Source organism: Elaeis guineensis, chromosome 6 (genome assembly GCF_000442705.2).
Source record: "Elaeis guineensis isolate ETL-2024a chromosome 6, EG11, whole genome shotgun sequence".
NCBI classification, from domain to species: Eukaryota; Viridiplantae; Streptophyta; class Magnoliopsida; order Arecales; family Arecaceae; genus Elaeis; species Elaeis guineensis.
This window is the reverse complement of record NC_025998.2, coordinates 4,960,170-4,988,073: the sequence shown is the minus strand read 5'-3', so window position 1 is coordinate 4,988,073 and position 27,904 is coordinate 4,960,170. Positions and strand designations below refer to the sequence as shown.

The window sequence follows — 27,904 nt, the reverse complement described above, 5'->3', positions numbered from 1 at the left end:
ATATGAATTGGAATCTTACCTCCTACATGGGGTACTTTTTAAAGGACAAAACTATGAGGCTCCAATGGCCATAGATCACTGAAACTCAAAGATAGTCAGAGCCAAAGCAGACGATACCTCACATATGCAGGTACGAGATATTAGCCAACCATCCGAGCCATTCGATCCTTGATCTATGACCGCAATAATAACTATTTTGATTTCATTTCAATTCTTTGATTTCGATTCCCATCCTAAACAAAAATGTGCCTTTAATAAAAACATAATCCAAAAAATCTAAAAACAGGATGTTTTGAAGTTGAACAGGTAGAGTAGACAAAAGGTCCCCCAATTCACCTCATTATCTTTCCAAGGTCTTAGCCCACAGCAAGATGGCAGTGGTTGTTTGTTGCTCTTGTTCCCATGATTCATGAAAGATGAAATCCTAAAGATGATTTGGTTTTACTCCATGTCATCGCTATATTCATTTATTAACATAGAGTTGCACGGGGAGTAAGAGAAACTAAACAAGCATTGTCTGGATCTGAAGTTCCTGCGAAACAGCAGCTACCCGATTACTAGCCTGTAGTTATCACCTACAAGATAGATTACGTCCGCAAAATTTAATAGGAGCTTTCATGTATACTAAATAGCAACCTTCACTAAGTTGCTTTAGTATTCAACTAAGTTTTCATTTGAATACTAAATCAATTATTCCTGCAGTGGCCAACGAGGGTATGTACCTTTTAGAATTAAATTATCCAAATATTTTGGTTGAAATTATCTAACAAGTGAAACAGAAGCCATAGATACTTGAGTCCTAAGCACACACTGGTTCTGCAAGATCTCTACTAGTGTTATTCAAACCCTTTTGTAGCAACTTCATTCAAATAAAGAAATTTGTAGGGATAATAATAGATTGGATATGGATCGAATTGGCTAATAACCATATTGGCTCTATATTTGTCTTGAGTCGGATTGGCTAATATCCATATCCACTCCATATCCATCTTAGATTTGATCGAGTTGGATTAACTAGAAGTATGGATCAAATCAGATAGAATAAAAATTTTATCATATAAATATTATAAAATAATTATATTTTTTAAAAAAATTGAATTAAGATTATGTTGGATTGAATTTGAAATGCGACATATCGTTATCCGCATTCGATCTGAATCTGCTATGGATATTTGTTTTAGAGCTCATATTATGCTGAGCTCTAACCAAGTCGCATTGGTCAGGTATCAGGAGTTTTGCTCAATTTTTTCTCATCCCTCCTCTTCCTTTTATTTATTTCTATTTTTATAAGGGGCATATGTGTTGCTTATGCTAAATTTGAGACAAACACCTCCCGAGAGAAAAGTGCAAATTTGAACGTTAAAGATACCATTAATAAAAAAAAAACTACCTTTTTTTTTTTACTTGTGTAACTTGGAATTCGTTGAATACTTTCTTCCATGTTCCGTTTCCAAGGAGAACTGGGATTGGGTAAAATTAAAACCACATTTAATTTTTTGCTTGTTTTACGGAACTTGATGTCGAAACGTCCGAGTCAAAATAACGATTTTGTTAACCGTCTCCTCTTCTAACGGGTGAGTAGAGGCAGAGCCCAACCCACTTGCGCTATTTTACCCACAACTCACTCGTAGCCCAGCCAGCCACGTCGCCGTCGAAAAATTTTTTATGCACCACAGGTGGTGTAGAAAATCCGACGTGATTCATATGTCCATCACTTTTTAATATATTTTTAATATTTATAATTTTATTTTTTTATTTAAAAATTTTGATTGATAAAAATATTCATGTTCTTTGGACAAATTATGACATCATGCGTCATATTATGACATCCTGTGAAAAAAATTATGACATCCTGTACATATTATGACTTTTCATATATATGAATCATAATTTGATCTAAAATATCATAATATGAAAAATATATTTTTGTCCAATCACTTTCCAATACACATTTAATGCATGCAGTTTTTTTTTTTATTTAAAAATTTTGAATGACGAAAATATTCTTATATTTTAGAAAAAAATTATGACATTATATGCATATTATGACATCCTCCATCATATTATGACTTTTCGTGAAAAAAATTATGACTTCCTACATGTAAGATGTCATCATATGAACATAAGATGTCACAATTTTTTTCAAAGAGCAGAGGCATTTTCGTCGTTCAAAATTTAAACGAAAAATAAAGCTATAGGCATTAAATGTATGTTAAAACGATGGCCATGTAGACCAATCGAAAAAGTAATATGCTTCACATCAAATTTTCTACACCGCCCGTGGTGCATAAAGAATTTCTCATCTACAGTCACAAGAAAGGTTTCCCAAAAGGCCCAATACATCAAGGTCAGGCCTTTCGAGGCCCAATACATCACGGCCAACTTGGTCTATGATTGTCTCGACATGGATCCATAATAAAGTTTTCAGAAACCTCCAATTCTCCAAGAAAAAAGTTCAACCTCCAATATACTTGAATGCTTCATGTCAGGAGGCTTGATTATTGTGTACCAGGACGGGCTTATGATGCATCGGATATGAGCTCCAAGAGCACCATGGAGCTCAGTTTTAGAGTGACTGGAGGTTCCATTTCAATTGGTGATGAGATAAGGAAAAGAGAAGTGGTGGATTTGACTGGCAGCAATTGTTGGTGGAGTTGCAGGGTTGATTTTGGTGGGTTTGATTGCCATGGGATGTTTTAGTTAGGAAAAGGGAGGAGATGGTAAGGCAAGCTGTAGAGGGCGGGGCTTTGAAAGCAATTTGGATTGGGAGGATTACAACTCAACGAGCTTGATGGCAAAGGTGAGAGGAATGTTGTCCTCTGGGTGATTTAGAATGAGAGTTGTTCAACAAAATGCAAGCACTGGAGATGGTCTCAAAAGGAGAGGTGCGTTCAGACGATGAGGCCATTGCATTGTTTTATTGACTTATTTTTCTTTCTCGAGTCTTTTGCCAATTTATATGATTGTAATGGGACATCTACTGATTACCTGGCTTTTTTTTTTAATTTTTAATTTTTATCTTTCTATGTAAATGAATACATTGATAACTCGACCATACCTTTCCTCAGACAAAAAAAAAAATGACAAACCTAGGAAATGCATCTCACTTACCAAGAATCTCAATATAACTTGGGATTTGTCCAATTGAGGAGCAGACAACATACAGGAATGATTTCATTCAGATCAACTTTCAGCCATTCACATCTATTTAGAAAAGAAAAAAAAAACTTTCTGCCATTCACAACATGGTTTCAAAAGTTACTAGATATATTTCACAACGTATTGTAGGTAGAGAATTAGTTGTCTATTCAACCTATAGGCATCATATACACTAGTTTAGCATGCAGTGGCAAAAGAGCTTACGCAGATACAAAACATCGATCATTACCCGCCAACTAGATCAAATAGGGATAAAGAAATCCATGCATGCATCTTACGTTCCTCTTTTGACAGGATTTTGTTCCTGCGATGATTGCTCAAAAATAGACGGGCTCGCACAACTGAAACCTTTTAAGTAATTCAACATCTGTGGAATATAACATAAATTCAGTCCAAGAAAGATAATAAAACAGTGACCATTTTTTGCTAAATCCAACACATGAAAGAAAAAAAATGAGGCGGCTTCATAATCAAATGAAAATCTGTATGTCAATTTCAAACCACTTCTCTACAGAACTACCATATAGACATCTCTTATATCTTTGCTTGAAACATCATCCTCCAGCCAACCTCAGTTTTATCCATAACATTGGGTACCAATGAGTCATTCCGAACTTCTTGCATCTTGACATTTCTCCTTTGTATTCCCAAATTTTCTCTCTGTTTTCACTCTTGATCATCTTTCCAAAATCATAACAGAAAGCTCTATTTCGTTATAAAAATAAAGTGATATATAAAGACAAGTGAAACACCTGAACAAGGTTCAACAGTTTTCCTTGGCAAGAATTTTAAGTTCGCATGAAAATTACAAGTAATTTGTTAATTCTCAACAGATCTTTTGAAATGGTAGTCAACAATGAGGCAAAGCCGCACGAATCAGCATAATAGGTATATAAAGAACTACCTTCCCATTGGCTATCTGCTGACTAAACTAGACTTGACAATCTAGGCCTGCAATACTTTCAAAGGCATTTGATACAACACTTATGGAATTTCCAAATAAAATTTCAGAGTTCAGGTAACTTCAACTTCAGAGCTTCAAGTCCCCAATATGGAACTCATCAACCATGTCAAATACACGAGTAGCATGTTGAGGCCTGTGAAACCAGAAAAGCCAAATTTAAAAGCCTAGGAGTAACCACAGAACATGTAAAAAGTCTTAAACATTGCATAATTAGTCTTTTGGAGGAGCGGATGTGCAAGTGTGCGCGTGGTGAAAGAGAGAGAGAGAGATGGTGGATTAGATGAAATTTTTCTAAGAACCAAGTAATGTATTGACATGTAATGACAAAATATAATAAAATTAAGGTGGTGTTAAGTTTCTTGTCATCTAGAACAGTAGAATGGGCTAATGACTCTCATGAAAAAGAGATTTCCCAACCATTCACCTATAACTAAATTATTCTCCATGACAAAATTACGGTTGAGATTTTTGGGTTATTAATCAACAGATAGGCCCTGCTTTAGATCCAAAGCTATTTTCTGTATATTAACAGACAAGCATGTCCCATAGATGGATTGTGAAGCAAAACCTAATCCAATTCTTATCAAAGTCCTCTCTTTTGAGACAAGCAAATTTATAGAGGAGGAAGTCCTGATTTTTCAAAATGCTAAACTGAGGCCAAGAATAAACAGCTTGATGATATTTGATCAAAAGATGCACTCATATTTTCATCTGGTCCAGTCAATGTGCTTGGCATTTATCCTAGCATTCCGATGAATTGACACAAAAATACAGGTGGGGCTTGACATAGGTCAGCTGTTGGCTGGGGCCAACTGAATGGAAACAAAGGGCAAATAACAGACGTAATAGATATATTGATGATGGACCATGAGTATGATATAATCAAATTGTTAAAATTTCTAGATTTCCATTATCAGAATTGGAGCAAAGAAATTTGTCCATGACTAAATGCAAGCAAAGAAGGCTGGAAGGAAGGTCATTCTGCAAAGTATCATTAATCAAAAGTTAATACACAATTCAAAGGTATTAAAAAAAAAACAAAACAAAACTATGACTGCAAGTTCCTATAACAGGTACAGACCCATAAAATCCCTCAGTTGAATCACCTCCAGCATTGTTTAGTATAGCATCACCACCTGGATGTTCCTCCACATATGGAGTAACATCATATACCTACACGCACAGCAAAAGTATTGCTTCATGAGGCAGAGTGTTTTCCTGTCACAAAACTTAAGAAAAATAGTATGGATATGAAATGCATCATACAACCTTTCCTTTGACGATGATCCAACAATCATCTCTCTTATTATGCACAGAGACCTCTTCCTTTGTGTAAGTCTTCAATGTCTAAGCAACAAAACATGAAGAAAAGAATTGCTCATGAACCAACTATCTAAAAGGCAAATTCTAATTTGTAACTAGATGATTACTACAATATACAATCAGTGCGAAGACATAAAAGAAAAAGAAAAAGATGTATAAGAAAAGCTTCCCATCTCCACATGCTTTTTCTTTAAATTAAGTATGAGATATATCAATCTAGTGCACAATGATCCAAATAAAGCACCTATGCCTTCATATATTTTGTGTAATAAGTGCCATCTGGAATCGGCATGTTGTTCAAAGATTAAAAGCCCTCGTTGTTTAGACTCTATATTGCTCACAAATAAATCTAGCTGACATTGAGAATACAATTTGAAGAGATAAAATTGTCAAAAGTTAGATTTGGAAAACAACAGATATCATAGCATGCCTAGGAAATGGTGCAAAGGCAGAATAGCAGCATAACTACTTGGCAACTGGACACGTTGGTATATTTACAGGACCCTGTTCCCTTGGTTTGGATACTTTAGACCTAAACTTTTTTATGTTTTCCATATGGCATGGCCATCACAATTTGAACAGAATGGGACACCTTGGATTGGCTTAACAGGGATGCATTTGCATTATTGCAGGGATTAGGGTTGGACATGATTATAGCAGGATAGAAGATTGAGAACAGTCCCAGAGAATCAAATCCCATTCAATGCTGACACATCATCCGATTTCCTAGCAGACTGGATCAGACAGCAATTTCAGGAGTGGGAAATCCGGAACTAAATTCAGGTGGCGTTTGGTGCATTACACAAATAATGTTACTATGGTGCATTACACAGATAATGTTACTATGGTAACGTGATTGCAGAGGAAATGTGATTACTGGTAAAATTACAGGAAATCCTATATTGCAGTGTTTGGTATGTATAGTAATGTTGTTATAAAATTACAGAGAATCCTACATTATAGTGTTTGGTATACAATTTAGATTACATGGAATATAAGCTAATTTTTTCAAAATACCCCCATCCTTGCTTATTGATTATTGTCTATTTTCTAAAGGGACAACTTAATTTTGAGACCAACCATTTTTGTGATATCATCTATTATATTTTCTTTTCTATTTTCACCAACTGGGATTGTCCATAATTTATTTTGATTTATTTTTATTTATTTTGATGGGGGTATTTTGGTCCTGAAGTTATCTTATTGCAAGATTGCAGGATTGTAAGATTACATGTAATCACATAGCCACCTTCTCCTAGACAATCAGATTACCTCTTTTGAGATAATGCTGCATTACATTACCTGTGAAAGTAACGAAACAAACAGTGTAATCTGATTATCTGTTGCAAAATTACATATAATTCTGTCAGGATTACATGCTACCAAACGCCCCTTCACTCAGTTACTGAAGGAAAAATCCGATTTAGATCTGAACAGATTCCTATTCTAAAATTTTCATAACCTTTATGATTACCTGATATACAACGGAGCTAGGATCAACATCCTTAGAGGTTTCTTGAATCAGATGCCTTACAAGATCTGAAAGCACAGACCCTCTACTTCGTGCACACGTCAGGCACCGCAGGAAAGAGGGATGATTCTCGATGCGTCGCTTCTTCAGAAAGGCAGCAAGGGGATGGAAGAGATCTAATCTCCATGCCTTAGGAGGGATTCTTCACGCCAAGAAAGGATGCCAACATCCACCACGCCAAAAAGGGACGCCTCCTTTTTGTCGCACAAAAACTCACACCTCACGGTAATTTTCTCTCTTGTTTTGTCACACAAATTCAAGACATCCAACCACCGGTGGTTAAGGTCCTCCCTTTAAATAGATGTGGACGCCCCCTTATCTGATCAAGTTTTTAACTGATTAGGACTCTTAATTCAAATCTAATTTGAATTAATTCCATCCTTATCCAAGAAGGAAACTTGAATGAGAAACAATTGATGCCAAGTATTGTGCAACAATTTTCTTCATGCACAACCAAAGATATGGGGCGGAATAAATCAGCGTCCCCTCCCTTCTTTGGTCGGCCAATATGAGAGAAAGTCCCAGATATTTTGGACTCTATGGATCTAATCCATATTAGACTCAATTCGAATCCAATTCGAATATGATTCGAACTAAATTCGAACATGATTCGAAACAAATTCGAATAGGCTGTCAATCTCCATCTGATTAGAATTTAGATTCAAGTCTAACTTGAATTTTTAACCCAATTAGCCTTAATTAAATTAAGCCCAATTAAATTAGATCTAATCTCAAATAATTAGCACTTGAATTCAATCTCTCATAAATTCTTTGGATCATAGATCAGATCATATTTATCCCCAGAATTAAATCTACACCTCATGTCCAGTGCTAGCTAAACATAGTCAATCGTTTAATCCCATATGACCACTAACTTAATTCTCAATTAAGCTAATTTATTTATTCAATTAAGTCATATACTTCCAAATTGATGATATGGATGTTAGGTCAATTTTTTCCTACATTGTTTAACTTTGTTCGTGACTCCATAGATTCAAACACTAAGCCGGTAGTATAGGAACTGTTTTCTATACTAATCGAAGTTACTATTTAGCAATGATTTCCGACATCCGGATAGTTTGAATATTTGCAAAGCAACATACAAGAATCTTGGAATACGGTTACCGCATAATCCATCCCTTTGATCCTGAATGCTCAGGACGACCTAGAATTTGCTATCAACCCCGAATGTGTCATCCACATTGTATTTCGATTTTTTCAATCCATCACATGAATTATCCTGATCAAGATTTTACTAAATTGAAATACAGTAATGCATTAATTCCTGTAATCCGGATGGATCAATCCCATCTTAACTCACACACAGACTTCACAATACTTGACTGTACCCAGTAGCCTTCTGTTACTGCATTAGAAATGCAGATAGTCTGGCACCAAAGCATAATGAGTTGCTTGCAAGTTATCGTGATAATTTCGGATCTGAGGGACACTTATGTCCATACCCTTCGCGAGTTGCTCTAAAACAGCAGAGCGCTCGGCAGGTGAGTCACCGTTCAATGACAATGTACTCCTACATCTCATCTATATGCCATACCAGTATCTCCATACTCGTTGATTACGAGGACAACCAACCTATATGGTACACAACGACCTATACTCGACAAACATCATCATCCTATTAATGACGTATCATTTGGTCACGAACACATTTAAGAATTATTCGATAAATGCTTTTTATTGATTGTATTATAGTTCTAAAGACTTCATCATGAAACTAAGAGTTCAACAAAAAGATGTCAATATGATGAACATGCCAAACTAACTTTTAATCATTGATTAATAATTCATATACAAAGCCCAATTGTTTACAATAAGCCAATTGGCTTTAGGACACAATTCCTAATAGTTACTTCCTGCTTCCATTCCCTCTGTTCTATTCTTTCATTGCTAAAGGTTTTACTACCATATCTCTTGAATTTCCTTAATCACTGATATTATGCTTTCAAAATGTTGTTATAGGGATTCAATTTTTCCTTTTCTCCAACTGTCTATACAAGTTATAGAAGATACATGAAGATAATACTTTACAAATCCATAAAATTAAGGAAAAAACATATTAAAATGATAGACAATCCTGCTTTCACAGGTTAAAAAAAAATGACTTGGTTAAAATAGATGCAGATAAAGTTCGGATGGAGAGGAAATTAAAGATATTTTCTAATTGTATAGATGCCATTAGAGAACTAGTTAAAATTTAGTAATATATATCACAATGTAAGTCTTAATTGTTTTTGAAAACACAAACTAGACATCCTTCTAATTACTGAAGTTGTTCAACATTTCTAGAGAACTGTATCTCAAGAACAGGAAATAATGAAACATAAATATCCAGCAAACTAGTAATTGCATGTTCAAATAATGCACCTTCAACATCACATTTGGAGGAGTTCCTTTAGTTTCACCTACATGGATCAAATAAGGCAGATAAATGACATGATTATAGCATATGTTGCTCAAAAGATTAAGGATGTGGGTAATACTACCTTTATTTTTCGATCTTGGGATGATAAAAAGAGCTCCAAGTAGAATAAGTACAACTAATGTCCAAGCAATCATCTCCATTCAAACCAAGATTCCCCTATTGAACAATAAACTGAAAGAAGTGATCCATGACTGTCGAATTAAACAATCAAACATTGAGTTATAAATGAAGTAAAAAGAAAGAAATACCAGAAACAGACTTTACTCAATCAGAAAACTGCAAGAAAATCTTCTCATGCTCGTCATCTATGTCAAAAAATGAACCACAAATTGCATCCTTAATCAGAAAAACTTCTTCAAACAGGCAGTCAATGTCTTTGGGAGTTGTAATTACCCTATTGAACTAGCATATGCCCAACTCACCAATTAATACTCCATGTCTTCCTATCACAACCCACTAACTAGAACTTAATGGTATCTAACGAAAAGAAGATTCCTCCAGAAAGGGTGTTGCCACAATGAAGGTAGATCTTGTAAGTTGCTTAAAGAATATTACTATCGCATGCCAAAAGGAGTACTTGATCAAAGTTTCCACAGTAACCAGAACAATTTCCAACAGAATGTATCTAAAATTACATCACCTGATAATGTTATTCTCATGATTAGATTTTATGGATGCAAATGGTTGTTCTACATGTCATGAAGGAATTCCAAGTTGCAGTTGTTCTGAACAAAATCTCATAACAGGCAGATTGTGCCGTTACCAAAGTTAGACACCGTTATTGTTCTTGTGCTTCTGTTACTCTACAGGTTCGTGAAATATCGAATGGACATTGAAGTTGAAGATAGCATCTGCCCAAAAAAAACAAAAAAACACTATTTCTTCCCTTTATTTTCACTCTTTTTTGAAATCAACAAATCTTTTGCTATCTCATACAAACAATTTTAAAAAAATTAAAAAAAAAAAAGGGGTTTTGAAAACAAGTACAGAAAACAAAAGCGAAACCAAAACGGGACCTAATATCTTAGCAATGCGACAGACATTCGTTTTCTTCCACAATCCCCGCGGTATTCCTCTTGTTAAGCGCTATATCTAGAACAGGAGAAACTACAGGCAAATCACGGATCGAATCGAAGTATCAAATCAGAAAATTCCTCATTCAACGAGAACAATTTGAATATTTGATCTCCCACAACTCTAGTGCATGGATGTTTTCCTCTTAGTCCACAAGCTCTTCACAAGTCCCGACATTCTCATTCATTTTTTTTTGGAACAAATTTCACATAATTCAAGGATCTAATAGAACGGACTGTACCAAGAGAGGATCGAAGAATGAACGTACCGGAAGTCGCATGCCGCCAGATCCACCGACGATATCGTCTCTGTAGGTGCGGGTTTAATCGAGGGTTTAGGGTTTTAATTGCCTAAGAAGTGGGGATACGTTGGGTTCTTATCTGAAGCAGTAGAGGTTCGACTAAGCCGTTAACTGGCGGAGTGGGTGATGTAACAGATGAGGAGTCGGTCTCACTGGTTCCAGGCCGACGGCGAGAGGGCGATAAGGCGTCGAGTCTGGAGGAGGGAGAGGGTGAGATCGGCCTCCACCTTGGAGTTAGCGGGAGAAAGAAAAGGGAAAGAAAGTATTAGCAAGGAGAAAAAAAAATAATTTTTCTTTTTTTCTTGATTGAAAGTTTAAAATAATAATAATAATAATAATTTTTTTATTTTTAATAAATAAATATATATATATAATTTTTTATTATTATATTTTAAAAAATTTAATAAACTCAAAAAATAAAAAATATTTTATTTTTTAATTTTTTTTTTTAATTTTATTAATTTTTTTCATCTACGAGAATCTCAAACAATAAAAGATTAAAGTAGGATGTATGAAATAAATCTTAAGATTGAAATATAATATTGATTTTATTTTTTATTATTAAAAAATAAAAATTATAAAAGATTTACTAACTCTAATTTTTTTTTCTTTAATTTTGTTCGATTTAAAGTAGAAAAAGTTGTAGATTTGAAAGATTTGAATTCTCTCCATTTTTTTTATTTTTTGATAAAAAATTTTCAATAAAAAAATAATATTTTTTTTTATTCTTCTCTTCCAACCAAGATATTCGCAGAAGGACCAACCAAACATAATCTTATCTATTTTCTACTTTTGGGCCTCTCTTTGCATTTTGCTTTTCTGCTCCTAACAGCAAACTGGCCCGTTGCCTAACCTCAGCAATTGGGCAAATTTTGAATATATAATATGCAAATTTAAAAACATTCCACAAAAAAATATAATATATATATAATATATATATATATATATATAATATATTATATATATATATATATATATATATTATATATATATATATATATATATATATATGTTGCGGTCAATCTTCTGTTGCGTCTATCGTCGGTGAAGAGCACCTACAAGACGAATTCTCACAGATCGAAATTATATCCGACGGAGATCCTCCGATGCTTAAGTCATAGAGAGGTTGGTGAACAGTAGATAAAGAGAATTTGAAATGGCAAAGTCTTCGCCCAGAATTATCTTACCCGTGCTGTTCATTTACCTCCCTTTTATACATGATTCTGATGTAACCGTCGAGCACATGGTTTCGCTTTTTATGGTGCTAAATTATCGGGCTATAATCATTGAGTTATTGGATTGTTTACTCCCACTAATGATCGTGACACGTAGTCGATAATCGTTCATAACAGTTAGGGTGTGTTGGAAAGATAGGCCAACTATATGTCAATAATAATGATAAATCAACGGTCTTGGAGTCCGAATGAGCATCGGTCGGTAATTCTAACTTTGATATGCCGATGATCTTTGGTGGAGATTAACTGAGTTCTGTTGTTGGTTGATAATAGCGGACTGTCGGTCGATCAGCCGATTGTGAGTCAGCATAATGTGTTCATTCAGCCGATGTAGGGTCAAAGTCAGGAGTCGGTTGTATTGTCCCAACAGTTGCCCCCACTCCCAAGTCCAAGGTGGTGTGACGTGTATATCATCACGTAGTCTATCACGTTGGACGAAGGAGTCGTCACATGTTGCCTCGAGTCCTGACTCAGCTACTGTCCTTTACAAATCTTTTGAAATATGAGAGATCTTCGGTTGTTTTGCTGTTTTGATAGCTGTGAAATCATTATTGGACTGTCATTTCGACAGGATAATTTGGCATCGGATGTCATTTCAGAAAGATAATTCGACATCAGACGATATGATTCTGACTTGCAAATCTTGGCCATATATCCGAACATCATTGGTCGGAGCTGTTCATGCGATAACGATGAGGTAGAACGATCAGGAGCAGGTGCGTTGAACTGTCCGACCAATGGTCGTCCGGATATTATCACGTGTCATTATTTAATGAGATTCAGATTTGACCGATTTCATCTGGATCGTTGAAATATCCTATATATATAGGATGGTTTCAGTCAAACTTTTACTTTGCATTTTGTCACCATCCTCTGCGGCGAAGGTTCTGTCGGAAGATCGCCCCAGTACCAGAAACTCCAGGGTCTCTTCTCTGCCCTCTTTTTTGGCTTTCAGGTCAAGTTTTCTCATCCTCCTTGGGCTCTCTCTCCTTTGGGTTTTCGTTTTAGAGTTCTCTAGTTTTCCTTCTTTATGGCTAGGGCTTCTTCTTCTCGGGATAGTCGGTCAGAAAATTCGATCGATGAATCTCCTTCGGATCTGAAAGTGGAGGCTTCTTCTCTATCCGGACCAATGTTGAACGATTCGGGGGCAATATCATATCCTGAAGCAGTATCAGCTCTTCGCTCCTGGCTCCGATAGTCGGGTGAACTCCCCTCCTCCAGTTAGATTGCCTTCTATATTGAAGATCTTCGAACGGTCTTCGATTTTCGATTCTGGAGTTTGTCCGAAATCTTCTCATTACTATGGCTTTGTCCTGCTTAGCTGGCACTGAACTCTAACTGGCTGATAATTAGTTTTGCTTTGCGATGTCGGCTCATACCGACTGAGCCTCTTTTTCTTCTTTTCAAACTTTCTTTGTTGTTCAACCTCATCCTAAGGTCAAAGGTTGGTGATTTTTCAATCCGAGAAAAGCCTTTCTTTCATCACCAGTCTTTCATTGTCTATTCATGAATGAAAAATCAATTTTTTTTTTTCTTTTTTTCTTCCCTAGGACTTTCTTTCATGCTGGGGTGATCCAAGGACAGCCCCAATGAGAATAGTCAGGTGGAGGTCGTTGATCGGAAAGATTTCCACCGACTGAAGGATATGACAGTTCCACCAGAGAGATCTGATGACCGAATAAGCTCTTACAATATCGAGCTTAGTTCGGTCACCTTCTTAGATATAGTATAGTTGATTATTTTCATTTTTATCTTGTTTTTTTTAATTGTACTTACTTTTTATTCTGATTGCAGTTATCAGTCAGGACATGAGTATCGATTGCAATATTCATCGCATGCTGCCAAGAAAAAGGCAGCATCCGAAGCTGAACCCTCCCAATCGTCGAAGAAGGGTCGGCAGTTGCTTCATCTGCACTAATGAGGGGATCAAACGTACCGTCACGTCGGTTCTTGAGCCGGTTTTGGCATTGTCGGCCCCGACAATGCTCCCTGAGGCACCATTCGTTGAAGATGGGGTGAGAGGAGAAGATGGAGCTGCTGCATTCCCTCGACGGCTCCATCAATAGAGGTTCGGGCCGAGGTGGAAGTCGCGATCGAACCAGAACAGTCCACGGCTATGCCAATCATTCTGACAGAGAATCTTCTTGGGCGCAGTCAAGCGCCGACTTTCCTGCGCTTTCAACCGTGGGGCTGCCTACCAGAGATCGGGGGAAGGCTCCAACAACTTTGACCGATGATGGGTCGACTGAAGGCCTTCCGACACTTGTCGACATCCGGATATCCGAGGTGAGTCAGCCTTGGCCAATCCAAATTGGCTAGAGGCTCATCGAAGTTGTCCTTCTCCCAACTGATCGGGAGAATAGAAGAACCAGACCGTCGTCGAGATTTTTCCTCTTTTTATCCGATGATACTTGGGAAATTCTTGAAATATATATATTTTTATTTTGATCTGACTTGGTTCATCTTCTACTTTCATGAGCTCATAACATGTATGATCTGGAGGTCGATATTGGAAGATTGCTGACTTCCGTCGGTCATGGATGGACAAAGTGGTGGCCACCAATGCTGAGAAGATGACTGCTCTTGAACAACTCCAGATGGCAACTGACGGGAAGCAAAGCTTCAGGAAGAAGTCTCCCGCTTGACCGCCGTTCTGCAATCTTTGGAGCCAAACTTGAGTCGGCTCATCAAAATTTTGTCTCTTGAGCTGCGGATAAGAGCAATAAATACTCTATCCACTGACTTCACGAGAAAGGAATGATACATTGAAGAACTCGAAGCTGAATGTGGAAGACATCGGGCCACCCTGGAAAGGTTGGCACTAGCCGATGATAAGTCAGCTTCGCAAGAGCTAACACAGAGCTGGCGAAAGGGAAGCAGAGTCAGCAAGGGAAGCTTTGAACCAAGCCATCGAGAACTTCAAGAACTCTGAAGAGTTTAAAGAAAAAATCTTCGAAGGTGGTTCCTTCTTATTACATCGGGTATAGGACGGTCGAGATGCGGTCGAAAGTTATATCCGATCTGGATTTAAGCAGCATCATTCCTTCTGTCCCGAAAGATAGAGCTGCTGAAGAAGAAGTTGTGCTGACCAAAGATGTTGCATCGAATGCAACAGAAGATGTTCCAATCGTCGATACTGCATCGGAGCAAGGAGACGAAATGACGACTGGTGATCGGTGTAGTATTTTTATTTTCTTTTTGTAATCAGAAACTTTTGTAATCAGATTTCGATTCAATTTTATAATTTTTTTCAATGAATGAAAAATTTTTTATAAGTATAGATTCTCTTTTTTATGTCTCTGCAATTCATAGAATTATTATTTGACTACCAAATATTGATCAGCAAACCGAACATTTAGTAGTACTTGTAGAATTCATCCGTTAGTCGAATATTAATAGACATACTTTGCCTTTTGGTATCAGATAAATGTAATAAGCCGAATACTCTTCGATCGATCATAGTCGGTTAGTATTCTAGTTATTTAATAATCAGTGGCAAGCCGAATATCTTTCAACCGACGTAGTCAATCGGTATAATTTCAATTCGACCTAGATCGTATTGGCATAGCATTCGCTTAGTTAAAACTAAGTTAGCATAAATAGTCGTTCGACTAGAGTCGCTTTTACAGTAGAAAGTCGAGACATAGTCAGTATCGAGATACAGTCGGTATATCGATTTTTACAATGAAAGCCTGGATATAGTCGATGTGCCAATTTTTATAATGAAAATCGAGATATAGTCGATAAGAACTGACCATCCATCTATCGATTGACTATCACTTTGTAGTTGGTCGATACTTTTGTGAAATTTCTGAAATCTAATATTTCATTCTGAATACTGTACATATGAATAACTTTATTGATAATATATTTTTAAGTTGTCAGCACTCCACATTCAAGGAATAGCTGCCCTTCAAGGGTTTCCAACCAATATGCATCCGATCTAAGTGTCTCAGTTATTTTGTAAGGCTCTTCTCAATTCGAAGATAACTTTTTCTGATCCAGAGGTCTTGAAACTTCTGCTTTCCTTAGGACTAGATCTCCTTGACAGAAGATCTTCGGCTTAACTTTTGCATTATAATACCGAGCTATTCTTTATCGATATGCTGCCATCCGAACTTGAGCTTGTTGTCGGACTTTTGAAAGTAGATATAGATTGGCTCTCTGATATTCTAAATTGCTCGGCTCACTGTATTGCTCCACCCTCGCTGATGATAATCTGATCTCAAGTGAGATTATCGCTTCTGTTTCATAAGCCAAATTAAATGATGATTCTCCCATTGGTACACGTAGAGTTATTCGATAAGCCCATAAAACTGGATATAATTCTTCCATCTAGAGGTCTTTAGCTTCATTCAATTTGATTTTGAGTCCGTGCAAGATTGTTTGATTTGTTACCTCCACCTCTGTATTAGATTATGGATGACCGACTGATATGAGTTTGTACGTAATATAAAATTTCGCACAAAACTCTTTGAAATTTTGATTGTCGAATTACGACCATTGTAGTGATGATGGTGTGTGGTAGATTGAATCTGCATATGATTGATTTCTGAATGAAGTCTTCCATCTTACTCTTAGTGATTTATGTCAGAAGTTCAGCTTCCACCTACTTGATGAAGTAATCGATGGTGATCACTATAAACTTTCTCTGACTATATGTCGAGGAAAGGATCAAGTACGTCAATCTCCATTGTGCGAAGGGTCATGGTGCAACAATTGATGTCAGCTGACTAATCGGTTGGTGTTATATATTTATATATTTCTGACATGATTCACACCTTCAGATAAGTTCAGCTACATCTTTCTTCACGGTGGGTCAATAATATTTTTGTCGTAAGACCTTGTAAGCTAAAGATTTGCCTCCAAGTGATTTTACAAATCTCTTCATGAACTTCTCTAAGTGCATAGTCGGCATCTGTCGGTCTCAAACACTTCAATAATAGAAGAGAGAACGACCTCTTATATAATTGATTATTCATCAAAATGTATCGTGAGACCATCCATCTAAGTTGTTTGGCTTCTGAGGAATCCATAGGGAGAGTTTCATCAGTTAAGTACTCGACAATCGATCCATCCAGCTTGGTTCATTAGTGATTTGTAGTACTTCTTCGACTTTATCAATATTCGATTATTCAAGTATTCGACGAATGTTCGATCTAGTGAGTTGAAAGAAGTGGTTGCGAGTCAAAAATTGCATCGGCTCGAGTATTTTCTACCCTTCAGATGTGAAAGATCTCAAATACTTTAAGATTGACGTAAATTTTTCACCTTCTCAAGATACTTCATCATAATGGGATCTTGGGCTTCAAATTCGCCCTTGACCTATCCAGCAATCAGTTGTGAGTCGGTGGAGACTTTCAGACTATCGATATCAAGCTTTTAGTAATTTTTAAGCAGCAAAGAGTGCTTCATATTCGGCTTGATTATTCGAAGCTTTAAAGTTGAATCGAAGAGCATAATCAGTAATAACCCCTTTGAAATTGATGAGAATGAACTGGCTCGCTGCCTTGTGCATTAGATGCCCCATCAATATGTAGCACCCATGCCAATTGAGTCAGGTTCAGGAGTCGTGGCTTGCTTTATTTTGTCATTAGCTCCATCCTCAGGATTATTATCAGGTATTGTATACTTGACGATAAGTCAGTCAAAATTTACGTCTTTATTGATGGACGTGGGCAATATTGTATATCAAATTCATCAAGCTTTATTGTCCACTTTACAAATTCGACCCGACATATCATGTCGGTGTAAGATTGTCTTTAACAGCTAATCTGTCAAGATAGGGTGTGCTTGAAAGTATGAGCGAAGTCATTGTCATAATATGATTAGAGCATAGATCATTTTCTCACTCTTGAATATCTCACTTCAGTATTGTGAAGCACCTTGCTAGTGTAGTAGATTAATCGTTGAATTCGATTTTCATCCTCTTGGACAAGCATCGAACTAACTACTTCCGTCGATATCACCAAATAAGATACAAAATTTCTCTGACCTTTGATTTTGTAAGCAGCAGTGGAGATGTTAGATATCTTTTTCGATCTTCAAAGGATTGTCGATACTTGTTCGACTATGTGAAGTCGTTTGATTGTCTCAAGATCTTAAAGAAAGGCAAACATCTTTCTGCCGACCTTGATATGAATCAACTGAGTGCGGCGGTCCTTCCGTTGAGCTGCCATATCTCTTTTTTAGAGCTTGGATGCTTCATGTTGATGATGACTTTTATTTTCTTGAGATTGACCTTGATTCCTCACGTGATACGAAAAATCCAAAAAACTTCTCAGAAGTTACTCCGAATACACACTTTGTCGGATTCAGCTTCATTTGATATCATCGGAGTGTGTTGAAGGCTTCTTCAAATCTCGGACATGATCAATAGTTCGAGGGCTTTTCACTAGTATGTCGTCTACATAAACTTCCATATTTCGCCCGATCTGTGCCTTAAAATTTTATTGACTAGCCATTGATAAGTTACACCAATATTTTTTAAACCGAAAGGTATTACTTTATAATAGTAGATGCCTTTGTCGGTTATGAAGGCTGTGTGCTCCTCATCTTCTGGTGTCATCCGAATTTGATTGTAGCCTGCAAAGTATCCATAAAGCTCAAGAGTCGGTGTCCTAAAGTTGCATCAACTAGTTGATCAATCTTTGACAAAGAAAAATTATCCTTCGGACAAGCTTCGTTTAGATTTTATAGTCGATACAGATTTTCACTTTCTATTGACTTTTCTCACCATCACAACATTGACGAGCCAATCGAGATAAGTAGCTTTTTTGATGAAGCCAGCTGCGAGGAGCTTATCGACCTCTTCGTCGATGACCTTCTACCTTTCAGGAGCAAAAGACCTTTTCTTTTGTCTCACTGGCTTAACTTTTGGGTCAATATTTAATCAATGAGTTATTACCTCGGAGGAATGCCTGACATATCGGTAGCCGACCAAGCAAAAATATCGATGTTTGTTCTGAGTAAATTTATTAATTGCTGTCATTCCGAATCAGATAGTTGCGATTCAATTTGAACCGTCTTCTCAGGATCTTCTTCTTTTAGTGGGATAAAATCAGTTGTTTGGCTGGTTCGCCCCTCTCTTCATTTTTTTTTGGTCCAATTTATCGACGAACAAAGAGTCTTCAGATTGATTATTTTGTGTGAAACTAGAAAGCAGCATCGGATAATTATTGATCTCCACGTATCTCTCTGACTCTATTTTTTATCGAGAATTGGACTAGCAGATGATAAGTTAAGACTACTACTCTCAGGACATTAAGTTCAGATGTCCGAGTATAGTATTATAAGTCGAGAGAATTCGGACAATCGTGAATGTCACAAGAACAGTATTCTGTTGTGGTTCAGTTCTTGCGGTTAATGGAGAGTGATTTCTTCTTCCACAGTAACCGCATCTCCAGTGAAGCCGACCAATGGTGTCGAAACTCTTCTGAATCAATCAGTCGATAGTAGCATTTGAAAAAAATCGAATAAAACAAAACATTCGTCGGCTTCCATTATTGATTAAAATTTTTTTTACATCATAATTTGCTATCATTGCCGAAACAACGACAGCATCATCATAGAAAGTTTATATTCTTCGAACATCATTTTCGAAAAATAATTACATTGTCGAGTCATTGTTTCTTCGCTGACTCTTTTTCGAAAGTTGCCCCCCAATTCATCTATCGTCCGAAGATCATGTTGATTACTCCCACCGTTGGTCGATTGTTGAGTGTCTCCTCAGCTTACGGTTGAGGTTGTTGGTCGGTGGGAGGTTGAGTCGATCGATTACGTCGAAATTTTTTGATGTAGCCTCTTCGAATCAAGATCTCTATCTCATCCTTGAGCTGGATTACTGTTCGATATCGTGACCGTGATCATGATGGAACCGACAGTACTTCTTTCTATCTCGACTCTTCGATGGTACTTTCATTGGTAGGGGTGTCGTAAGTACTCCTCTCCTTCGATTTCATCAGGATCTGCATATGGAGAGCAGAGAGAGGAGTGTAGGAGTCATATCTATCATAGTTGTTTGACTTCGGACTCCATCGTCGAGGTGAAGCTCGCTTGTTGACAGTCGGCCTACTTGATTTGGCCGGAGCTTCACTTTTTTTTTGTTTCTTCTTTCGATCTTTTCCATCTGTCTAGCGTCAATCAGAAGCAGCTTCATCCATGCGAATGTACTTGTATGCGCACTTCAGAAGTTCAGTATAGGTCTGGGGAGAGTTTTGTCTAGAGAATATGTGAATCTGGATCTCCTCAGATCTCTCTTCATGGTCGATATAGCCATGTCTTCATTGAGTCCCTGACCTCAAGTGTAGTTGCATTAAAACGGCCACAAAGTCCCTCAACATCTCTGTCTCACCTTGCTGATTGAGAAGAGACTGTCTGATATCCGTGACAATCTTCGGCTAATGCTGAAGTAGGCCATGAAAGAATGCTCAAGTTACTCGAAAGAGTTCATGCTCCCCGACTGAAGTCCAGAATACCAAGCTGAGCAGCTTTTCGAAGAGTTATCGAAAGTCAATACATAAGAGAACATCATTGCCCTCCTGGATCATCATGAAAGCCTTATAGCTTTCCAGATGATCGATCAGATCAGTGGAGCCATCGTATGACTCCATCTGCGGTATCTTGAACTAAGAAAAAATAGTTCATCCAAGATGCACCGAGAGAGAGGCTGGGCCATGTAAAGTCGTAGTCATTGAAGACTTCCGACCTTCCACCTGAAGTCGGACAAGCTGACGATCAATTTTCTGAACTTACGTTCGTAGTCGTCGAACCGTCATTACTGGAAAACTCCAAGATTAGAACCCCTGAAGAGCTCGAAGAAGAAAAGCATAAGGTGTCTGCGGCCATTTTTTCTTCCTGATACTATATCCACGAGAAGGAAAGAAAGAATGCCGTGAATGATGAGTGGCACGATGGAAGTGCCGAAATAAGATTTTTTTATCTCGATGAGAGTGTTAAGACAGTCACCGCTCTGGAGATGAGGAGGGTGAATGTCGTGGAGGACGACGGCTGTGCCTGGATAGTACTGACTGAGCCACGACTGCTCCACCAACGATTGTTGCTGTTGTTGGATTTGCTGCTGCTGAAGCTTTGAACCACCTCCATCAAAATCTTCATTTGCTGTATGAGTGCAGCAATTGTGCGTCTGTGATGACCACGGGATGCGAAGAACTGGACTCTATCATTGAAGATGGGGGAGGAACATCTTTTCGATAGGAAGATGCCTCGCCGATCCAGTCGAGTGTTGAACTCTGATTTTTGACATGATTGATTGTAGTTTTTTCTACCTGGCGTGCCAATCTATTGCAGTCATCTCCGTTGCACCATCGTCAATGAAGAGCATCTATAAGATGAAGTCCTCATAGATCGAAATTATGTCCAACGGAGATCTTTCGATGCTTAAGTCAGAGAAAAGTTGGTGAATAGCAAATAAAGAGAATTTGAAATGACAGAGTCTTCACCTTTGTCTTACCATGCTGTTCATTTACTTCTTTTTATAAATGATTTTGATGTAACCGTCGAGCACGTGGTCCCTTTTATATACTAAATTATCGACCATAATCATAGAGTTAATGATTATTTATTCCTCCTAATGATCATGACACGTAGTCGATAACTGTTCATAAAGTTAGGATGTGTTGGAAAGATAGGCCACTATATATCGTAATAGTGACAAGTCGGTAGTCTTGAGTTCCGAATGAGATCGATCGGTAACTCTGACTCTGATATACCGATGTCTTTAGTCGGAATTAACTGAGTTCTGTTGTTGGTTGATAATAGCGACTGTCGGTCGTCAGCCGATTTGAGTCGGCATAATGTGTTCATTCGATCGATGTAGGGTCGGAGTCAGGAGTCGTTTTATTGTCCCAACAATATGTATATGTATATATAATATGTGTATGTATATGTATATATATATATATATATTATGTATTTTTTTTTTTTTATTATATTATATTATATATATATATGTATGTATATATATAATGTATATGTGTATCTATATATATATATAGTACTATATATATATATATATATAATATATATATATATGTATATATAAAAAAAAAAAAAAAAAAAAAAAAATATATGTATATATATGTATATATATATATTTGTACACACACATACATACATACATATGTATGTATGTAGATATAGATGCATACTTCTTTACAGTTTTCGGGCTAAAGCTTGAGTCAAGGTATCCATCCATTCATTAGATTAGTGATTTTACATGATTTTTAAGTTCAAGTCCCACCTACACCATTATGATTTTTTGTTGCTTTATTAAATCAAATAAGGGTCATAAAAATCTCTCTCATTTTTTGAAAATACAAAAGATCAAGCTTGTCTTATCTTTAATCTTGATAAATATGAGGCTTATAATAATACTTATCAAACCATGTAATCAATAAAGTTATTGTGCTAGGCACAACTATTACAGAAAAGAAAATAAGAGTATCTTAGAGATATCTCACAAAACTATTCTAATAAGAAACTATGATAAGCTAGTCTTAGTTTAAACCAATAATTTATGCTAATCTTTTTTTTATGAACAAAAATGACATCAATAAGAAATATTTAAAAAAATATAGCTAAGTAATGTTAGGAATAATTTATGACTTTATTGTTTCAATAGGTACTAGTTATAAATGCATATATTAGCATATGTTGACTAAGATTTTAGATATAGAATAAATTTTAAACTAATTTGAGCATAAAACATACATTTCTAATAAAATCGTTAGATATTTATTTGATATATTATTTTTAATTTAAATAAATCTATTTTTTAATAAATAAGTCACAACAAATTTGAACTTTGGAGGGCATGAAAATTCTATCATATATAAAATCCTAAACTAATAAGAGTTCTCCTTGGACAACTCCTTCAACTTAGCAATCCCAAAATTATTTTATAAATTAAAAAGTGGAGAAATAATCATTTGTATATAATGGAAGATATCATGTTTTTAGTATTGAGAAAGTTAAACTTTGGTATAACTATCAAGTTAATATAAATCTTAATTTTGGAAGACGCAAAACATTCTCATTGTTCATAGAATAATAAAATCCGGACTTTATTTTGTAGTTTTTTCTCGGAGTCTTTCTCAAAGTTGAATAATATAAATTTTTTTTTAATGAAATTTTACATTATTTAAATATCTAAGAAAATTATAATAATGATTGTTAGGAAAATAACAATGTTTAAAAACATAGTTGTTTTTATGTAACTTGAGAAATTGTAGCCGACTTGGTATATAGGAATAGGCCCGAATGACACACGGCGTAACTCTTTCAGCAGGTGTAAAGTATTCCCGATTCCATCCCCTCCGCGAGGAGAGCTTCCTGCCGGCCGCTGTTCGTTCAGCTCTGGCTCTCCGGTGAGAAAAAAGTATCAAGGAAGGAAGCAAGAATTTTTAGAACAAAATGCCGGCAATTTCGACACCGAATTCCGTCGCAAGCGCTTGCCTCGTTACCTCCTTGCGTCCCTCCCTCCCAGCGAATCCGGGTTGGCTTCTCGCCTTCTGCCCTCCCCTTTTCTCGGAATTCCCTTCTCGTCCCCAGACCCTAGCTCTCTCCCTTAGGAGGAGGAGAGGAACCCCAGTCTCCTCGAACGCCTCGTCTGCGGAGCTCTCCGCCGCCGAGGAGGATTGGCTCAAGAAGCTCCCGGACAAAAAGAAGCCGCTCTACTCCCACAGCCTCCCCTGTATAGAGGCGTGGCTGAAGAACTTGGGATTCCACGAGAGCCGGGCGGACCGGGCGGTGTGGTTCGTGGAGAAGCCCAATTGGCACGCCCAACTCTCCCTCGATGTCACGGATCTCTACATTAGGTAAAAAGGATTCTTTCCTTGGAATTTAATCTAGTGATGAGATTGTTAAAGATGAAAATCTCGTGTTGATTTGCTTAAAAAATGATTACTTTTGATTTGGTTGGAGAATAGATACATTTTCATGTGAATGAGAGTTGTAATGTACAACTTCTAGAAGATGAGGTTTTATATGTTAGTCACATAATAGTGTCATTTGTTATTTGGTGGTTTAAATTGTAGCAATATTTATCGGGTTCAGATCAATTTTAGCAGTTTGAGATGGAAAGTTTTTGTTGATTTGCTTAAAAAGATGTCTACTTTTGATTCAGTTCCAGCATGGATACAATTTCATGTGAATGATGTGATTTTTATAATTTAAAAGTTGTTGTTTGTGATTGTTATATGTTTCCATCATTTAACATATGTATTCTCCATCTCTTCTGGTTTAGTGGAACAATATATAGATACACGAACCCCATTGACATGGATGTACATGAGGTAACCTTTACATTTTGTGGTCACTGCCTTCAGTCTGTTTCATGGAAGAAAGACAGAGAGTGATGTGAAGACATATCCAGCAAATTCAGGGGAGGTCACTGAAATGTGCTCAGGAATTACCTTGTGAACCTCATGTGCTGACAACAGTCAGCACCTCAGGGAATTTTGTGAGACAATTTAATTAGGGTTCTATTTTTCGCTAAGTTTAGGTGTTGGGCACATAGCATTAGTTTCAGAAAAATGATGACAGTGTGTAATGTAACCAGGATGGGCAATTTTAGAAATGGGTTGTTTTTATGAAGCTTAGGCATTGCAGTACAATAAATGATGCCTTTATTAACTTCTGCTGATTTCTAGGTTTATTTAGTTATCTCCTACTTAAACGAATTATCCAGCTTGAGAACTCTGTACGCCTGCATTCTGTACTGAAGAGGAGGGTGGTTGTTGCAGCCAGTACACTAGCAACTCAAGGGCACTGGAGATGCCATCTTTTATGTGTTAGTCTTAATTCACTCTGTTTCTTAACTGTTCTTTGTGGCCGTGAACTAGAATGTATCTGGTGATTGAATCAAGACTCTTCAAGAACTCACTGTGGAGTCTCATGTCCTTCACAGTCAAAATGACAGGAACATTACCTTGCTCTAAGATATTTGTAAATTCTGTTGAATGCATCTATACTAATTTTAAATGTTTGAACATCATGTTCATCAAGTCAAACCTATTGAGAACCATCTGAAAATATGCTTGACAGAAATGTCATATGAATTTGACTGTATACTGTTGCTTTTGATTTGTGGTATTGGCTATTGATTACAATAGTTTCCACTCTTCTCTTGGAAACAGAAAAACCTGCAGGTTCCACATCTTAATTGAAGTCAGCACACCTCATTTTGTTGGTTAATGTTGGACAAAGCCATTTGTTGGCAACACATTCAATTAAGGTTGAATCTCAAGTTGAGTCAATGGATGATGCACTTAGGTGTCACTTTGAGAGCATCGAACGCCATGCTCCATAGAAAACTGGATTTTTGTATTTGATCTATACTGCTGACAAATAAAGTAATGTATTGGAATAATATTTTGATTAGGAGACGCCTTTGGTTGCTGCAGGATTTCAATAATTATAGTGTTAAAGAAGAGATAGTATGCATTCTGAAATTTTTTATTGAAGTTGGTTTGTAATGTCAGTCAGAGCATGTTTTAATCTGGCCAGATCTACTTTTCTCATGAATTAAATCGTTTCTAGCTTTTTGTTAGATTTTTCAATTGCAACTTAATCCATCCAGCATACATGGACTTCTAGTTAACCTAACTGTTGAATCTGTGATGGAATCATTGTCTGATGCATCGAGTGGACATCGCAGGTACCTGAAGAGTGGACCTGGAGATCTTGAGAAGGATGTGGAGAGGAGATTTAGCTTGCATTGAATAGAGAGGACATCGAAAATGCAATACTTGGTGGACCATGAAAACAAGATGGTAGGCACTAGAATAATCTTTTTGAATCTATAGATGTCATTTGATCTCCTTTAGGGGATTATATAAGAAAGGACTTTACCTCTGAACTAGTGATTCTTTTCCCTTTTTTTGTTTAACTGCTTTCTTATAAAGTATCACTATGCTGTGTATGTATGTATGCACAAATGAATGCTTTATAATTGTTAAGATCAGTATCTTCACAGAAATATTTCTGCAGGGTCATTGATGTATTTCCTTGTGAGTCAAGACAGGACTTGAAGTCATCAAGATTTTGGACTGTTTTGAGTGTATGTTCCTCTGATACTTAGCACCTCATGTTTCTCATATCTCAAACAATTGATCTGTAAACTTCTATGTATATGTCCTCTCAGAAAACTTCTATGTATTCGTTCTATGTATATGTCCTCACAGAAAAACTTCTATATATTTGAATCTTGAATGGTAGTTAGTTTTGAAATAGTTTCACAATATGCACCAAGCATTCAATCCAAATCCTCTTTTTATTTTCTTTTCTTCTGAAAAGTGACATCCTCGTTACAAAATTCAATTTTGTACATTTCCCAAAATAATGTCTGATGCACATTTGCTGGGTCAGGTTTTGGTCCCCGTCTAATCATGTTGAATCAGATAATTGCACCTGAAAATTTACTTTGGAAATATTCAAATAGGCTTTTTAGCTGGTCAGAGGTCCGTCACAGAATCCTCGAAACCCTGGATAAAATGAAGGGTTGTGGATGCCTGGCAGCTTGCAAACAGCATAAGTTTTTGGTTCTACCTGAAACCATACTGTTGGATGACTGGACTTCTAGATTTACAGGAGTTGATGCCTTGTCTTATAGTTACTGCACTTAAGACTTTGCTACTGTGCTTATAGGAACATCACATTTGGCATGCATAGTACATGAACTGCATCTGAAGATGGCAGATCCTGGGCAGATCCTTAATATCACCACTTGGATAAAAGAATAAGACACACAACTTAGTTTGAAAAGGAAAAAGGCTCATGGAGCACATTTTTGTTTTGATGGAAAGTCTAGGCGTTGGAGAGCTGATCTTTACCCCAGTCAATTCACAAGAAGCGCTACCTGCTGGCAATCTGAAGGAACCAGATCTGTCTGCTGCTGCTTCTTCTTCTTCTTCTTCTTCTTCTCCTACTTCCTCTTCTTCTTCTTCTTCCTCTTCTTCCGCTTCTTCTTTTTCTTCTCCTCCTCCTGCTTTTTCCTTGACATCATCTTCTTCTTGTCCTCCTCCTGCTTCTTCCTCTTCTTCTCCTTCTTCTTCATCATCATCTTGTAAGTGCAAAGAATAAAACAATTCCAAAACTTTGAAATCAAGTCTCGTATCCATGTACGCTCAGCCAGCAATTTTCAAGAAAATATCCGGGTGGTATGAAATATTACACAGCATAGGTTGCTACAAAATCCTGAACACGAGAAAGAGCGTGTCAGTATTCCTTTCCCACTTCATGTCTGAGGTGCAGGCAGTCACTTAAACCATCTGATCTGGATGGAGAGAGTGGTTTGATTTCAAATAATCGAAAAGATGCAGCTTTACTGTATTTGTACAAGCAGAGCAGGGAACCTCCATTTTTCTCATGGAATCTGGGGTGGATTTCATCCCAACTGGGAACTGGAATTTTAACAACTTCACTGTGAATTTGTGGAGTGCATTTCTGCATTTGATGGGACAAATACTCATTGACAATGTCCCCAAACAGAGATCCCTCGCTATCATTAGTTTCTGTGGGCGATCATACTCTACCAATTTCCCTGACAGAGGGAACAGCTTCTCATGAGATGACAAATTTTACCTAATTGATCACAGCAAGCAATGTGCCAATGTATCAATTAAGATCCTGGTTTGATGAAAAATCAAGAGAAGCAAACTGTCTTAGAATTTTGATACCAAAGTCGCTCAATTTTGATACCAGCAGCAAAAATTGAGGTCTTTAAAAGATTGGAAATAGGATTGGACATTTTTCAGACAAGTCAATGGTGGACAACTTCTGATGGCAATAAATGTTCATCCATGCATAAAGGGGTTTCTAGTGACAACAGAGTATCTACGGAGTCAGCTTATGA

General features: G+C 36.9%; 2 protein-coding genes across 3 annotated transcripts; one reads left to right on the top strand and one right to left on the bottom strand.

The window, feature by feature from the left end:
• Positions 1-3,912: 3,912 nt before the first annotated feature.
• LOC105047540 (cytochrome B5-like protein) lies at positions 3,913-11,054 on the bottom strand. 2 transcript variants are annotated; one of them, XM_010926496.3, is made up of 6 exons: positions 10,763-11,054; positions 9,482-9,576; positions 9,363-9,400; positions 5,393-5,470; positions 5,205-5,296; positions 3,913-4,256 (listed from the first exon to the last, which is right to left on the bottom strand). In XM_010926496.3, exons 2-6 carry the CDS (start codon positions 9,558-9,560, stop codon positions 4,190-4,192), a joined length of 354 nt encoding a protein of 117 aa, XP_010924798.1. In that variant the 5' UTR covers positions 9,561-9,576; positions 10,763-11,054; the 3' UTR covers positions 3,913-4,189. The 2 variants fall into 2 exon arrangements, with proteins under 2 accessions (XP_010924798.1, XP_010924800.1); XM_010926498.3 differs by having other exon boundaries at positions 9,482-9,591; positions 10,763-10,772.
• Positions 11,055-23,328: 12,274 nt separating this feature from the next.
• Positions 23,329-26,291, top strand: LOC105047541 (uncharacterized). Its single transcript, XM_010926501.4, has 3 exons — positions 23,329-23,867; positions 25,709-25,823; positions 26,041-26,291. The coding sequence occupies exons 1-2, from the start codon at positions 23,464-23,466 to the stop codon at positions 25,770-25,772; spliced, it is 468 nt and encodes a 155-aa protein (XP_010924803.2). The 5' UTR covers positions 23,329-23,463; the 3' UTR covers positions 25,773-25,823; positions 26,041-26,291.
• Positions 26,292-27,904: the final 1,613 nt, after the last annotated feature.

Excerpts from the sequence above, each read along its gene's own strand:
- LOC105047540 (XM_010926496.3), bottom strand. The coding sequence starts at position 9,560 with ATGGAGATGATTGCTTGGACATTAGTTGTACTTATTCTACTTGGAGCT. Across the intron at positions 9,401-9,481 it reads CCCAAGATCGAAAAATAAAG|GTGAAACTAAAGGAACTCCT; the intron begins GTAGTATTACCC and ends TGATCCATGTAG. Across the intron at positions 4,257-5,204 it reads TCAACTGAGGGATTTTATGG|GCCTCAACATGCTACTCGTG; the intron begins GTCTGTACCTGT and ends CTGGTTTCACAG.
- LOC105047541 (XM_010926501.4), top strand. The coding sequence starts at position 23,464 with ATGCCGGCAATTTCGACACCGAATTCCGTCGCAAGCGCTTGCCTCGTT. Across the intron at positions 23,868-25,708 it reads GTCACGGATCTCTACATTAG|GTACCTGAAGAGTGGACCTG; the intron begins GTAAAAAGGATT and ends TGGACATCGCAG.